Source organism: Physeter macrocephalus, chromosome 11 (genome assembly GCF_002837175.3).
Source record: "Physeter macrocephalus isolate SW-GA chromosome 11, ASM283717v5, whole genome shotgun sequence".
NCBI lineage: Eukaryota > Metazoa > Chordata > Mammalia > Artiodactyla > Physeteridae > Physeter > Physeter macrocephalus.
This window is the reverse complement of record NC_041224.1, coordinates 118,057,622-118,069,726: the sequence shown is the minus strand read 5'-3', so window position 1 is coordinate 118,069,726 and position 12,105 is coordinate 118,057,622. Positions and strand designations below refer to the sequence as shown.

Genomic DNA, 12,105 nt, shown 5'->3' with positions numbered 1-12,105 from the left:
TATCGATATGTATGTTCCTATTACCATTTAGTGAATTGTTTCGGGTTGTTCTTGTAGGTCTTTTCCTTCTCTTGTGTTTCTTGCCTAGAGAAGTTCTTTTAGCTTTTGTTGTAAAGCTGGTTTGGTGGTGCTGGACTCTCTCAGCTTTTGCTTGTCTGTGAAGGTTTTAATTTCTCCATCAAATCTGCATGAGATCCTTGCTGGGTAGAGTAATTTTGGTTGTAGGTTTTTCTCCTTCATCACTTTAAATATGTCCTGCCACTCCCTTCTGGCTTGCAGAGTTTCTGCTGAAAGATCAGCTGTTAACCTTATGGGGATTCCCTTGTGTGTTATTTGTTGTTTTTCCCTTGCTGCTTTTAATATGTTTTCTTTGTATTTAATTTTTGATAGTTTGATTAATATGTGTCTTGGTGTGTTTCTCCTTGGATTTATCCTGTATGGGACTCTCTGTGTTTCCTGGACTTGACTGACTATTTCCTTTCCCATATTAGGGAAGTTTTCAAGTTATAATCTTTTCAAATATTTTCTCAGTCCCTTTTTTTTCTCTTCTTCTTGGACCCCTATAATTCGAATGTTGGTGTGTTTAATGTTGTCCCAGAGGTCTCTGAGACTGTCCTCAATTCTTTTCGCTCTTTTTTCTTTATTCTGCTCTGCACTAGTTATTTCCACTATTTTATCTTCCAGGTCACTTATCCATTCTTCTGCCTCAGTTATTCTGCTATTGATTGCTTCTACAGAATTTTTAATTTCATTTGTTGCATTGTTCATCAGTTTGTTTGCTCTTTAATTCTTCTAGGTCCTTGTTAAACGTCGTATTTTCTCCATTCTATTTCCAGGATTTTGGATCATCTTTACTATTCATTACTCTGAATTTGTTTTTCAGGTAGACTGCCTATTTCCTCTTCATTTGTTTGGTCTGGTGAGTTTTTACCTTCTTCATCTGCTGTATGTTTCTCTGTCTTCTCATTTAACTTACTGTGTTTAAGGTCTCCTTTTCGCAGGCTGCAGGTTCGTAGTTCCTGTTGTTGGTGTGTCCCCAGTGGCTAAGGTTGGTTCAGTGGGTTGTGTAGGCTTCCTGGTGGAGGAGACTAGTGCCTGTGTTCTGGTGAATGAGGCTGGATCTTGTCTTTCTGGTGGGCAGGACCACGTCTGGTGGTGTGTTTTGAGGTGTCTGCGACCTTATGATTTTAGGCAGCCTCTCTGCTAATGGGTGGGGTTGTGTTCCTGTCTTGCTAATTGTTTGGCATAGGGTGTCCAGCACTGTAGCTTGCTGGTCGTTGAGTAGAGCTGGGTCTTAGCGTTGAGATGGAGATCTCTGGGAGATTTTCGCTGTTTGATATTACTTGGAGCTGGGAGGTCTCTTGTGGACCAATGTCCTGAACTTGGCTCTCCCACCTCAGAGGCACAGCACTGACTCCTGGCCGGAGCACCAAGAGCCTGTCAGCCACATGGCTCAGAAGAAAAGGGAGAAAGAAGTAAAATAAAATAAAATAAAGTTATTAAAATAAAAAATAATTACTAAAAATGAAAAAAAAGTAATTAAGAAAAGAAAGAAGAGAGCAACCAAACCAAAAAACAAATACACTAAGATAACAGTGCTAAAAACTTTACTAAAAAAAAAACAAAAACGGACAGACAGAACCCTAGGACAAATGGTAAAAGCAAAGTTGTACAGACAAAATCACACAATGAAGCATAGAAGCATACGCATACACACTCACAAAAAGAGAAAAAGGAAAATATATATATATATATATATATATATATCTGCTCCCAAAGTCCACCTCCTCAATTTAGGATGATTCGTTGTCTATTCAGTTATTCTTCAGATGCAGGGTACACCAAGTTGATTGAGGAGCTTTAATCCACTGCTTCTGAGGCTGCTGGGAGAGATTTCCCTTTCTCTTCTTTGTTCGCACAGCTCCTGGGGTTCAGCTTTGGATTTGGCCCCACCTCTGCATGTAGGTCGCCTGAGGGCGTCTGTTCTTCGCTCAGACAGGACGGGGTTAAAGGAGAAGCTAATTCGGGGACTCTGGCTCACTCAGGCCGCGGGGGAGGGAGGGTACAGAATGCGGGGCAAGCCTGTGGCGGCAGAGGCCGGCGTGGCGTTGCACCACCCTGAGGCGCGCCATGCGTTCTCCCGGGGAAGCTGTCCCTGGATCACGGGACCCTGGCAGTGGCGGGCTGCACAGGCTCCCGGGAGGGGAGGTGTGGATAGTGACCTGTGTTCGCACACAGGCTTCTTGGTGGCTGCAGAAGCAGCCTTAGCGTCTCATGCCCGTCTCTGGGCTCCGCGCTTATAGCCGCAGCTCGTGCCCATCGGACCTGTGCTCGCACACAGGCTTCTTGGTGGCTGCAGAAGCAGCCTTAGCGTCTCATGCCCGTCTCTGGGCTCCGCGCTTATAGCCGCAGCTCGTGCCCATCTCTGGAGCTCGTTTAGGCGATGCTCTGATTCCCCTCTCCTCGGCACCCCGAAACAATGGTCTCTTGCCTCTCTGGCAGCTCCAGACTTTTTCCCTGACTCCGTCCCGGCTAGCTGTGGCTCACTAGCCCCCTTCAGGCTGTGTTCACGCCACCAACCCCAGTCCTCTCCCTGGGTTCTAAGCTCCAAAGCCCGAGCCTCAGCTCCCAGCCCCTGCCCGTCCCGGCAGGTGAGCAGACAAGCCTCTCGGGCTGCTGAGTGCCGGTTGGCACCTATCCTCTGTGAGGGAATCTCTCCGCTTTGCCCTCCGCAGCCCTGTTGCTGTGCTCTCCTCCGTGGCGCCGAAGCTTACCCCCTCCGCCACCCTCAGTCTCCGTCCACGAAGGGGCTTCCTAGTGTGTGGAAACCTTTCCTCCTTCACAGCTCCCTCCCAGAGGTGCAGGTCCCGTCCCTATTCTTTTGTCTCTGTTTTATCTTTTTTCTTTTGCCCTACCCAGGTACGTGGGGAGTTTCTTGCCTTTTGGGAGGTCTGAGGTCTTCTGCCAGCGTTCAGTAGGTGTTCTGTAGGAGTTGTTCCACATGTAGATGTATTTCTAATGTATTTGTGGGGAGGAAGGTGATCTCCACGTCTTACTCTTCCGCCATCTTGAACATCTCCTAAATGACTCTTAATAGGTTCAAATATTTCTGTATAAAAATTGGTGCTGAAAGTTCTTTTTAAGGGGGTATTAACATTTTTTAAATTTACCTTATTTTAAAAATAATATTTTCTTAGGTATAGAAGACAATATAGTTGGCATTTATACATAATTGATATTTTTAATAAGTTATATTGAGATATATTTCACATATATAAAATTCACCATTTTAAATTGTACAGTTCAGTGGTTTTTAGTATATTCACAGTTGTACAGCCATCCACCACTATCTAATTTCAGAACATTTTCATTATCCCCAAAAGAAACCTTAAATATGATTTATACTTGGAGAGCAGTCCATCTTTTATCTGAAATGAGGCAGTGACATTCTTGATTCAAATGAATTGTAGCGGACTTGTAATCATACATAGCGAGCTTTCTAAATTACGTCAAGATTTGATACAAAGAACTAGATTACTAGATTGAGAACACATTGCCTAAGTTATTTTTCTCTTTTAACTATTGAAATCCCCCAGCATTTGGTTTACGGATTTAAGTAATTCCTTATGTCATAAATAAGATGTGGTTCAGCAAATTTTCTTTAACACGAGGTTTTTGTTTTTAATATCAACGTGGTCTTTTTGTGAAGTATTAGGAGAGAAGAACTGTGAATTCCAACCTATTTACACTACCAAGAAAATAGTTCTAGGACATATCTAGGGTTTGCCTAGGAAGTTTAATCACTTTCCCTTTTCATTTAAGATGCCAGTGACAGTGGGCGTTCTTATAAAACAGTCCTGGACCGTTGGAGAGAGTCTCTCCTTTCTTCTGCCAGTCTATCCCAAGTCTTTCTTCATCTCTCCACCTTGGATCGTAGTGTAATATGGTCTAAGTCTATACTGAATGCCCGTTGCAAGATATGCCGAAAGAAGGGTGATGCTGAAAACATGGTACTTTGTGATGGCTGTGATCGGGGTCATCATACCTACTGTGTTCGACCAAAGCTCAAGGTATTTTTTTCTTCTGCTGCTTCCCAGATTAGAATTGAGACACTGAGATTTTGAGTGACAGGTGATTAATGATCATTTATGTGATTTATCAGACTGTGCCTGAAGGAGATTGGTTTTGTCCAGAGTGTCGGCCAAAGCAACGTTCTAGAAGACTCTCCTCTAGACAGAGACCATCCTTAGAAAGTGATGACGAGATGGAAGATAGTATGGAAGGTGAGGATGATGAAGTTGATGATGATGATGAAGAGGGTCAAAGTGAGGAGGAAGAGTATGAGGTAGAACAAGATGAAGATGATTCTCAAGAAGAGGAAGACGTCAGGTAAGTCCTACCACGCAATAAAATGAGAGTTCGCGTCTTTAACTAGACCGTCTCTTGACTTTTCAAATGCAAATGGAATGGTTGGGGCCCATAATTTAAAAACAAAAAACTAGTGTGCAATATAGTGTCATAAAGTTCCCCTTGCTTTTTATGTATTATAAACATATGAAATTATTCCCAAAGGAGTATAGTCGCTTTGTGAACTTAGCCAGATCATAAAATCAAGTTTAAGTTTGGTTAGGATGTCAATTCAGAGCCACATCGAGGTTAATATTACTTAATTTTTTGCTGAAAGCAGCAAATAAGCAGTCCAGAGGATATTCATGAGATAGAGATGAATGCAGCTCCCGATGCCTCTTTTGCTTTTCTCAAGGGGTTATACCCAAATATTGGTGATCTTGGCAGTCTACAGAGAGCGAGAGAGGAATGCCAGGAAGCACATTGTACTTTTATACTCCTACCGCATCAGCACCTAGAAACAACTTCTATACTACTGTATAGCCAAGTATTCTGCAGCTTAGCAAGCTGTGTCACCCAGGCCTAATGAACGGCTTCGGTTATTCCTGCCGAGGCAGCACTGGGGCAGTCTCCCTTTATTTGTCCCTAAGACCTCCCCTTGTTTTTAACATTTGAATTCCATTCTTGTGGAATCAAGAAAATGAATGTGAAAGCAAGGGCAACCTAGAACCGACACAGTACAAAAGGCCAAAGACTGAGGAGTATGAGTAGAGAGAGCCACCCCCTCTACTTTAAACAAGTTGTTCAATAGCTCCAACTAGCAGGAGTCATTTTCCCTGTAGCTTGTAATGGCAGTATTGTGTTAAGCATAAAGATGATAAAGAACTTGGAGAATTTTTGGAAATATTTTAAGTAAACTGGAAGTTCAGGTATGGGGGAGATGGATATAAGGAGGCTTAATGGGGTTGTATCATCCTTGTCTACAACTTAAAGGCAATTAAAGGGTTGAATCTAGTTTTGTATCTTACAGTAAGAATCAAAAGATGGCAAAGAAATTCCTGGCTTAGTGTTGAGGAACAGTAGTAGGTTTAAGGCCTACTTTTGTGGGATCCATTGGCCAAAACTGTAGGTTACCTCAGTATCAATAGTAATGAGAAGTGACAGTCTCCTGTAGCATAAGGAGACAAAAGATTTGCATTTTAAGTTTTTCAACATGTTTAAGTCCATTTATTCAGTTCTCCTGAGGATTTTATTACAGTTTATCACAACCTAGGATTTGATTTTCATGATGTCCTGGAGTTACCAAGAAGTTATTAAACATTTTCTTTGCGTTACACAGAAATATATGAAAGCACATTTTAGATTTCCATGAAGAGTTTGTTGATTCTAAGTTTAAAGAACTGAGTACAGGATAAGTCTCAGTAACACAAAAGTTATGTATGTAGAACTCATTGGCTGAATAGTAGAACAAGGGGGGTAGAAGTAATCATATGTTCATCATTGCTCTGTACAATAATTGTTTTCTAACACTATTTATAGCCCACTAAAACGAAGAAGACCACAAGTTAGATTACCAATTAAAACAAGAGGGAGATTTAGCTCTTCTTTCTCAAGTCGTGGCCAACGACAAGATCCTGGAAGATATACTTCAAGGAGTCAGCAGAGTACACCGAAAACAACTGTTTCTTCTAAAGCTACTGGTAGAAGCCTAAGAAAGATAAAATCTGCTCCTCCTACAGAAACTAAATCTTTAAGAATTGCCAGTCGTTCTACTCGCCAGAGTCATGGCCCACTGCAAGCAGATGTATTCCTGGAACTACTAAGTCCTCGTAGAAAACGCAGAGGCAGGAAAAGTGCTAATAATACACCAGAAAATAGTCCCAACTTCCCTAACTTCAGAGTCATTGCCACAAAGTCAAGTGATCAGTCAAGATCTCTAAATGTTGCTTCAAAACTTTCTCTCCAAGATAGTGAATCCAAGAGAAGAGGCAGGAAAAGACAATCTACAGGTATGAAGAAGTCTAATTTAAGCTATTCTTACCTAAGAAAATTGAGTAATTGGGAAAGATTGAATGTTGAGATACTTTGTATCATTTTTGAAAGGCTGTCCACTATACAGAGTTATTAGGGAGCAACCTGACCTGAAGCATAATGTTCAAGGAAGGGGCAGGTATTTGGAATAAAGGTAAACTACAGCACTAGTATTTCTACTAGTGTAGTAGGGTAGTTGTAAGAAATTTGCAGTGTTCTGTGTTTAATGGAGAGATTTGGCCAATACTTGAACAGTCTCAGTATACCACATTATAATACATTTCATTCTCTTCCACCTTTGCTTCCTTCAAAACACATGTACTCATCATCACCTAGACAAGCTACATTAGGTAATTTGATAAGGTTCCCACCTGACATACTGAATTTTGGGGCAGGGAGAGTTGGGAACAGTAATATTGTTAGGGAGTGATCACCAGCTGTCTTTTTTATTCTAATAATTGTTGTTTTAATATTTATATATATATTATATAAATTGTTTATATATTATATATATTTATATAAGTTGGTAATATTTATCCATGTAATAATCTCTTTACCCATTTATCTCTAATCCTATATCCTCTTTTTTCTTTAATGTCAGTAGTAGTAAAACTTCGATATTTCAAAAAATGAAGTTAAACATAAAAAGTGCTACTACTGTTCTTTGAAGAATTTTAGATAGTTTGTATTGCATTATTCAAACCCATGACAGGATTAAGGAAGTCACTGGTGGAAGAATGGAACATGACGCAGTCGCCAGGTCGTCAGGTTTGGCAGCGGGGTGGGGGTAGTATCAGGTAACTTGCACCGAGATCTAATTTAGCTTTTCCTGTCCCCTTATGTGTTTTGCTCTTCCCCAATCTTGAACCCCAAGCTATTTGGAAAATAGTACACCTGAAGCATTTTTGTTTGAAGAAAGAAAGAAAAAAAAAACTCTGCTGAAAAAAATGTTGTTGTTAATTGATTTGTGAACTTAACTAACCTGGTTCTAAGGACAAATAAAGGGGGAAATGTGTGGATTAACATTTAAGCAGAGAATTTAAACACCTAGATCTATATATGGACTATACTACTCTTTTCTACTAATTCATTCACCTTAGATCTCATTATATACCTTACATTTTATGAGAAAGCATATTGCTTTAAGAAAATTCTCCATATAAAATTAGATTTATAAGAATAATCTTTTATTTCATCATTGAGGAATATTTTCTGTTATGCAAGGTAATTTATAAAGAGGCCAAGTTTCTAAATCTGAAGAGGTTATTTTCCTAAGGTTGTATTTCAGAAATACCAGAGGATTTCATTTTACTGTAGTTAAAAACATACTTTTAATAAAATGGAGTAACAACCCACAAACTTTGTGTTCTAGAATTTCCTTTTGTATTACACTCTTTTTACAATCTGTTCCCAATGAGTGTTTATTTCAAGTGGAAATTTGTAAGATCGAAAGGAAATAACGAATACTTGGTCCAGATTTACCTATCTCTCAGAATGTAAGTCAGTTTAACATCTCAGTGTGTAGAGTGTCGATTTTCTGTTTGAATTTAGTTTGTATTTATATGTCCTGATTAGCTTATGGTGATCAAATATTTTGTTTTGTCATCACCTAAAGTTAACATAATTATTTATTCAGAATCATCTCCTATGACACTTAATCGAAGGAGTTCAGGTCGACAGGGAGGAGTTCATGAATTGTCCGCTTTTGAACAACTTGTTGTGGAATTGGTACGGCATGATGACAGCTGGCCTTTTTTGAAACTCGTTTCTAAAATCCAGGTAATACTACTAGACTTTATAAAATGTATGCATGTGTATTATCTGATTTAGTCTCCATGGCAACTTTAAGGTAGTCAAAATACTTGTTTAGTCACTGTCTACTTAAAAAACAAAACAAATCTTGGAACGTTTGTTCCTATATTGAAAAAAATGGAGCTAGCATAGTCTCCTCAGTCCCTTCTAGTCCTGTGACTGATTCTTTTTTTTTTTTAATTAATTAATTTATTTATTTATTTATTTATCTTTGGCTGTGTTGGGTCTTCGTTGCTGCACGTGGGCTCTCTCTAGTTACGTCAAGCGGGGGCCACTCTTTGTTGTGGTGCACGAGCTTCTCATTGCGGTGACTTCTCTCATTGCGGAGCATGGGCTCTAGGCACGCTAGCTTCAGTAGTTGTGGCACGCAGGCTCAGTAGTTGTGGCGCATGGGCTTAGTTGCTCCACGGCATGTGGAATCTTCCCGGACCAGGGCTTGAACCCGTGTCCCCTGCATTGGCAGGTGAATTCTTAACCACTGCACCACCAGGGAAGCCGCTGTGACTGATGCTTATAAACGATGACACTGTGTTGAAATAACCTCACTTTTTATTCTGTGTAATGAATATTAATAGAGTTGACTCAACTGAGTACCATTATTGGCATTTCTATTATATAAAACAGTGTTTCTTAAACTTTAGTGCACACCACAATCAATGGAGGGCTTGTTAAAACACAGCTGACTGGGCCACACCCCAGTCTGTTTCACTAGGTCTGGGATGATGCCCAACCATTTGCATTACTGACAAGTCCCCAAATGATGCTGATGGTGCTGGTCCAGGGACAGCATTTTGAGAAACACTGATGTAAAAGATGGGTACTCTTGAATAACAGAGAGAGCCTAACCTAACTAAGGGATTTGAGCTGTTATTTATATATAGGTATGGCAGAATATGATGTGCCATAGCAGAGGTAGGACAGTGTTATTTATACTAGAAGTTTAATGGTCTTTCAGAAGTACAGAAGAGAAGGAATTGATTTGAGCATTTCAGGGGGAAGGAATAGCAGGAATTAGAAAGGTTTTTAATGAAGAACTATTTGATCTGGTCACTGAAGAAAGATGGAATTTCAACAGTGAGAAATGGAATGAGGACATTTTAGGAGGAGGGGACAACAAGTTAAGACCTAGAAATGAGAATATGGGAATGATGGATGGTTTGAATGGAGCAGAGGGTGTGTTAGAGGGGCTCAGACACAACTAGATTGTAAAGGGCCTCACTTGTCAGTATCAGGTAAAGGTTTCTGAATGAAAAAGTGACATCATGAAAATTCTACTTTGAGAATTCTAGAACCAGAATGTGAAAGATTAACATTGAAGAGCATCTTATAAAAATTAACCTTCTGGGACTTCCCTGGTGGTCCAGTGGTTAAGAATCCACCTTCCAACACAGGGGACACGGGTTCCATCCCTGGACGGGGAACTAAGATCCCACATGCCACGGGGCAACTAAGCCCACGTGGGGCAACTAGAGAGAAGCCCACGCGCCGCAACGAAATATCCCACATGCCGCAACTAAGACTCGACGCCACCAAAAAAAATAAATAAATAAATATTTAACAACAACAACAAAAATTAACTCTCAGTTGTACTGTAACTTATTTTTCCTGAGTAGTTTTGTGCTGAATTAAGTTTTGTTACATGTATTTTATTCTTTATTACAAATACAGTCATGGTCATTACAGAAATTTCTTTATAAATACATTTATGTATCTATATATAGAGAGAGAGACAGAGAATGGAAGAGAACACATAAGCAAACCCATAATCTGTTTTTTCACAATACATTTTTAACATTTTTTATAGTATCAAATAAGCTTTTACAACATTACAGTGACTGAAATGTATTATGTAATTTTAATGGAATAATAGTATTCAGAAGTTAATATTCAGTTGCTTTTAAGGGCAAAACTTACATGTCTTTGACTACTTATCTTCAATAAATTTTCTATAGGAGAGATATATTTGAATTATTTTACAGGTCCCAGACTATTATGACATCATCAAAAAGCCCATTGCCTTAAATATAATTCGTGAAAAAGTGAACAAATGTGAATATAAACTAGCATGTGAGTAATTTATGTTTTTCTCTGATAATTATTTTCCTTTAAGGAGGTAAAGGCTGTTTTTCTTTTTATTTAAATGATGTATATTAACGTAATTGTGTAGATGGCATCCCAAGAAATCCCTAAAATGCTTATGTATGCATATATGGAAATGAAAGATGGATGGGGATTGAATGAGTTAAAGATATTTTATAGAATCTCATCTTAATAGATGTTCTTTTTAGTTATATAAAATACATCTAATTAAATGTATAATTTCAATAAAAGTTTTTTAAAGTATCTATAAACAATTTTAAGCTTCAGTTCTGCCACCTTGTTTCAAAGTCTTCAATTTCTAAAGAAAAATGTGGACTTCTGTTTTCTTAATGACATTTCCAGATATGATACAAAGATTGTATTTATAATTTACTTTCTTTCATTCTAATCTCATTTGGTTTTTTCATTCTAGCTGAGTTTATCGATGATATTGAGTTAATGTTTTCGAACTGCTTTGAGTACAACCCTCGTAACACAAGTGAAGCAAAAGCTGGAACTAGGCTGCAAGCATTTTTTCATATTCAGGCTCAAAAACTTGGACTCAACATCACACCTGGGAATGTGGATCAAGTTAGCACACCACCAGCTGCAAAAAAGTCACGAATCTGATTTTGTCTTTCTAAAGGATATATTTGAAGAAAACAAATTGTTCATGAAAATGGAACATTAAATCATGCTCTAAAGCAGACATATATGTATAAAGCAATAACAACTGATTGACCACATTGAAGTGTGGCCTGCACTATATTCTCAACTTTAATATTAAGCACTCAGGAGAATGTAGGAAAGATTTCCTTTGCTACAGTTTTGTTCAGTATCTAATAAATTTGATAGATGTATTGGCTACAGTACTGGTTTACAGAGATTTTTGTGCATTTTGAGATCATTCATGTGTCCCAGTATCTGAAAAAATATTTTTTCACCTATGATTTATTTTGTCATTGACTTTTTTTTAGAAGTGTGGTATTAAGGGAGATTTATCTACACAGATAAATCTTCCATGATAGCACAGTTTAGAAAAAAGTGTATACATCTAAGAACTGTTTAATGAGCAGATTCTTTCAACACTATACATGAATGAATCCAACTTTATTCCTTGAAGTGCTGTACCAGTGCTGGCTGGAGGTATTGAGTCTGAGTTTATTAACTAGATATTTATTTAGCATTCAAAGTAATTTGTGAATTTGTTTTATATTTATAAAATTTGTACCTGGAAAATTTTCTTTAATTTTTTAAACATTTTATGGTGTTTTTGTTTTATTTCTCTAACTTCCTTAATGATCTGTCAATAAAAGGTAACACCCTCCCTTTTCCCTGGCAATTCTTTCAGTTTTACAGAACTGTATTATAAGTTTATATGTACAACTTAAGTGTACAAATAAAATGATACTTTTTTTTTCAAATATTCTGAATTTCTGGCATTTTTTACAAATCAGAATTGGATTTCTACATGTGATAAATAGACCATAGGAACCAATGTTTTATTGTACCTGAGTCTCTGTAGCAGTGATTTGCATCCTTTTCTGCCCAAACCCTTGAGTAAGATACCTCCCATCAGTAACAGTAACATTCTATGGCAGGGATTCTCATTAAAAAGAGAAAAGAAAGTTTGGAATATGCCCACAACCCTGAAAATTTTTTTTAAATAAAATAAATGCTACGGGGCTTCCCTGGTGGCGCAGTGGTTGCGCGTCCGCCTGCCGTTGCAGGGGAACCGGGTTCGCGCCCCGGTCTGGGAGGATCCCACATGCCGCGGAGCGGCTGGGCCCGTGAGCCGTGGCCGCTGAGCCTGCGCGTCCGGAGCCTGTGCTCCGC

General features: G+C 38.8%; 1 protein-coding gene across 3 annotated transcripts in view; it reads left to right on the top strand.

Annotated features, from left to right (window-relative positions):
- BAZ1A (bromodomain adjacent to zinc finger domain 1A) overlaps positions 1-11,687 on the top strand; it is a 93,557-nt gene extending 81,870 nt beyond the window's left edge. Inside the window, exons 22-27 of one of the 3 annotated variants that reach the window (XM_024117926.2) lie at positions 3,823-4,070; positions 4,163-4,389; positions 5,887-6,356; positions 8,015-8,157; positions 10,170-10,257; positions 10,703-11,687. In XM_024117926.2, the coding sequence (XP_023973694.1) occupies positions 3,823-4,070; positions 4,163-4,389; positions 5,887-6,356; positions 8,015-8,157; positions 10,170-10,257; positions 10,703-10,899 (1,373 nt within the window). In that variant the 3' untranslated portion in view covers positions 10,900-11,687. The remainder of the gene's footprint in view (positions 1-3,822; positions 4,071-4,162; positions 4,390-5,886; positions 6,357-8,014; positions 8,158-10,169; positions 10,258-10,702) is intronic. The other 2 variants (XM_055088382.1, XM_028495712.2) reach the window with 2 other exon arrangements.
- The last annotated feature ends 418 nt before the right edge of the window (positions 11,688-12,105 follow it).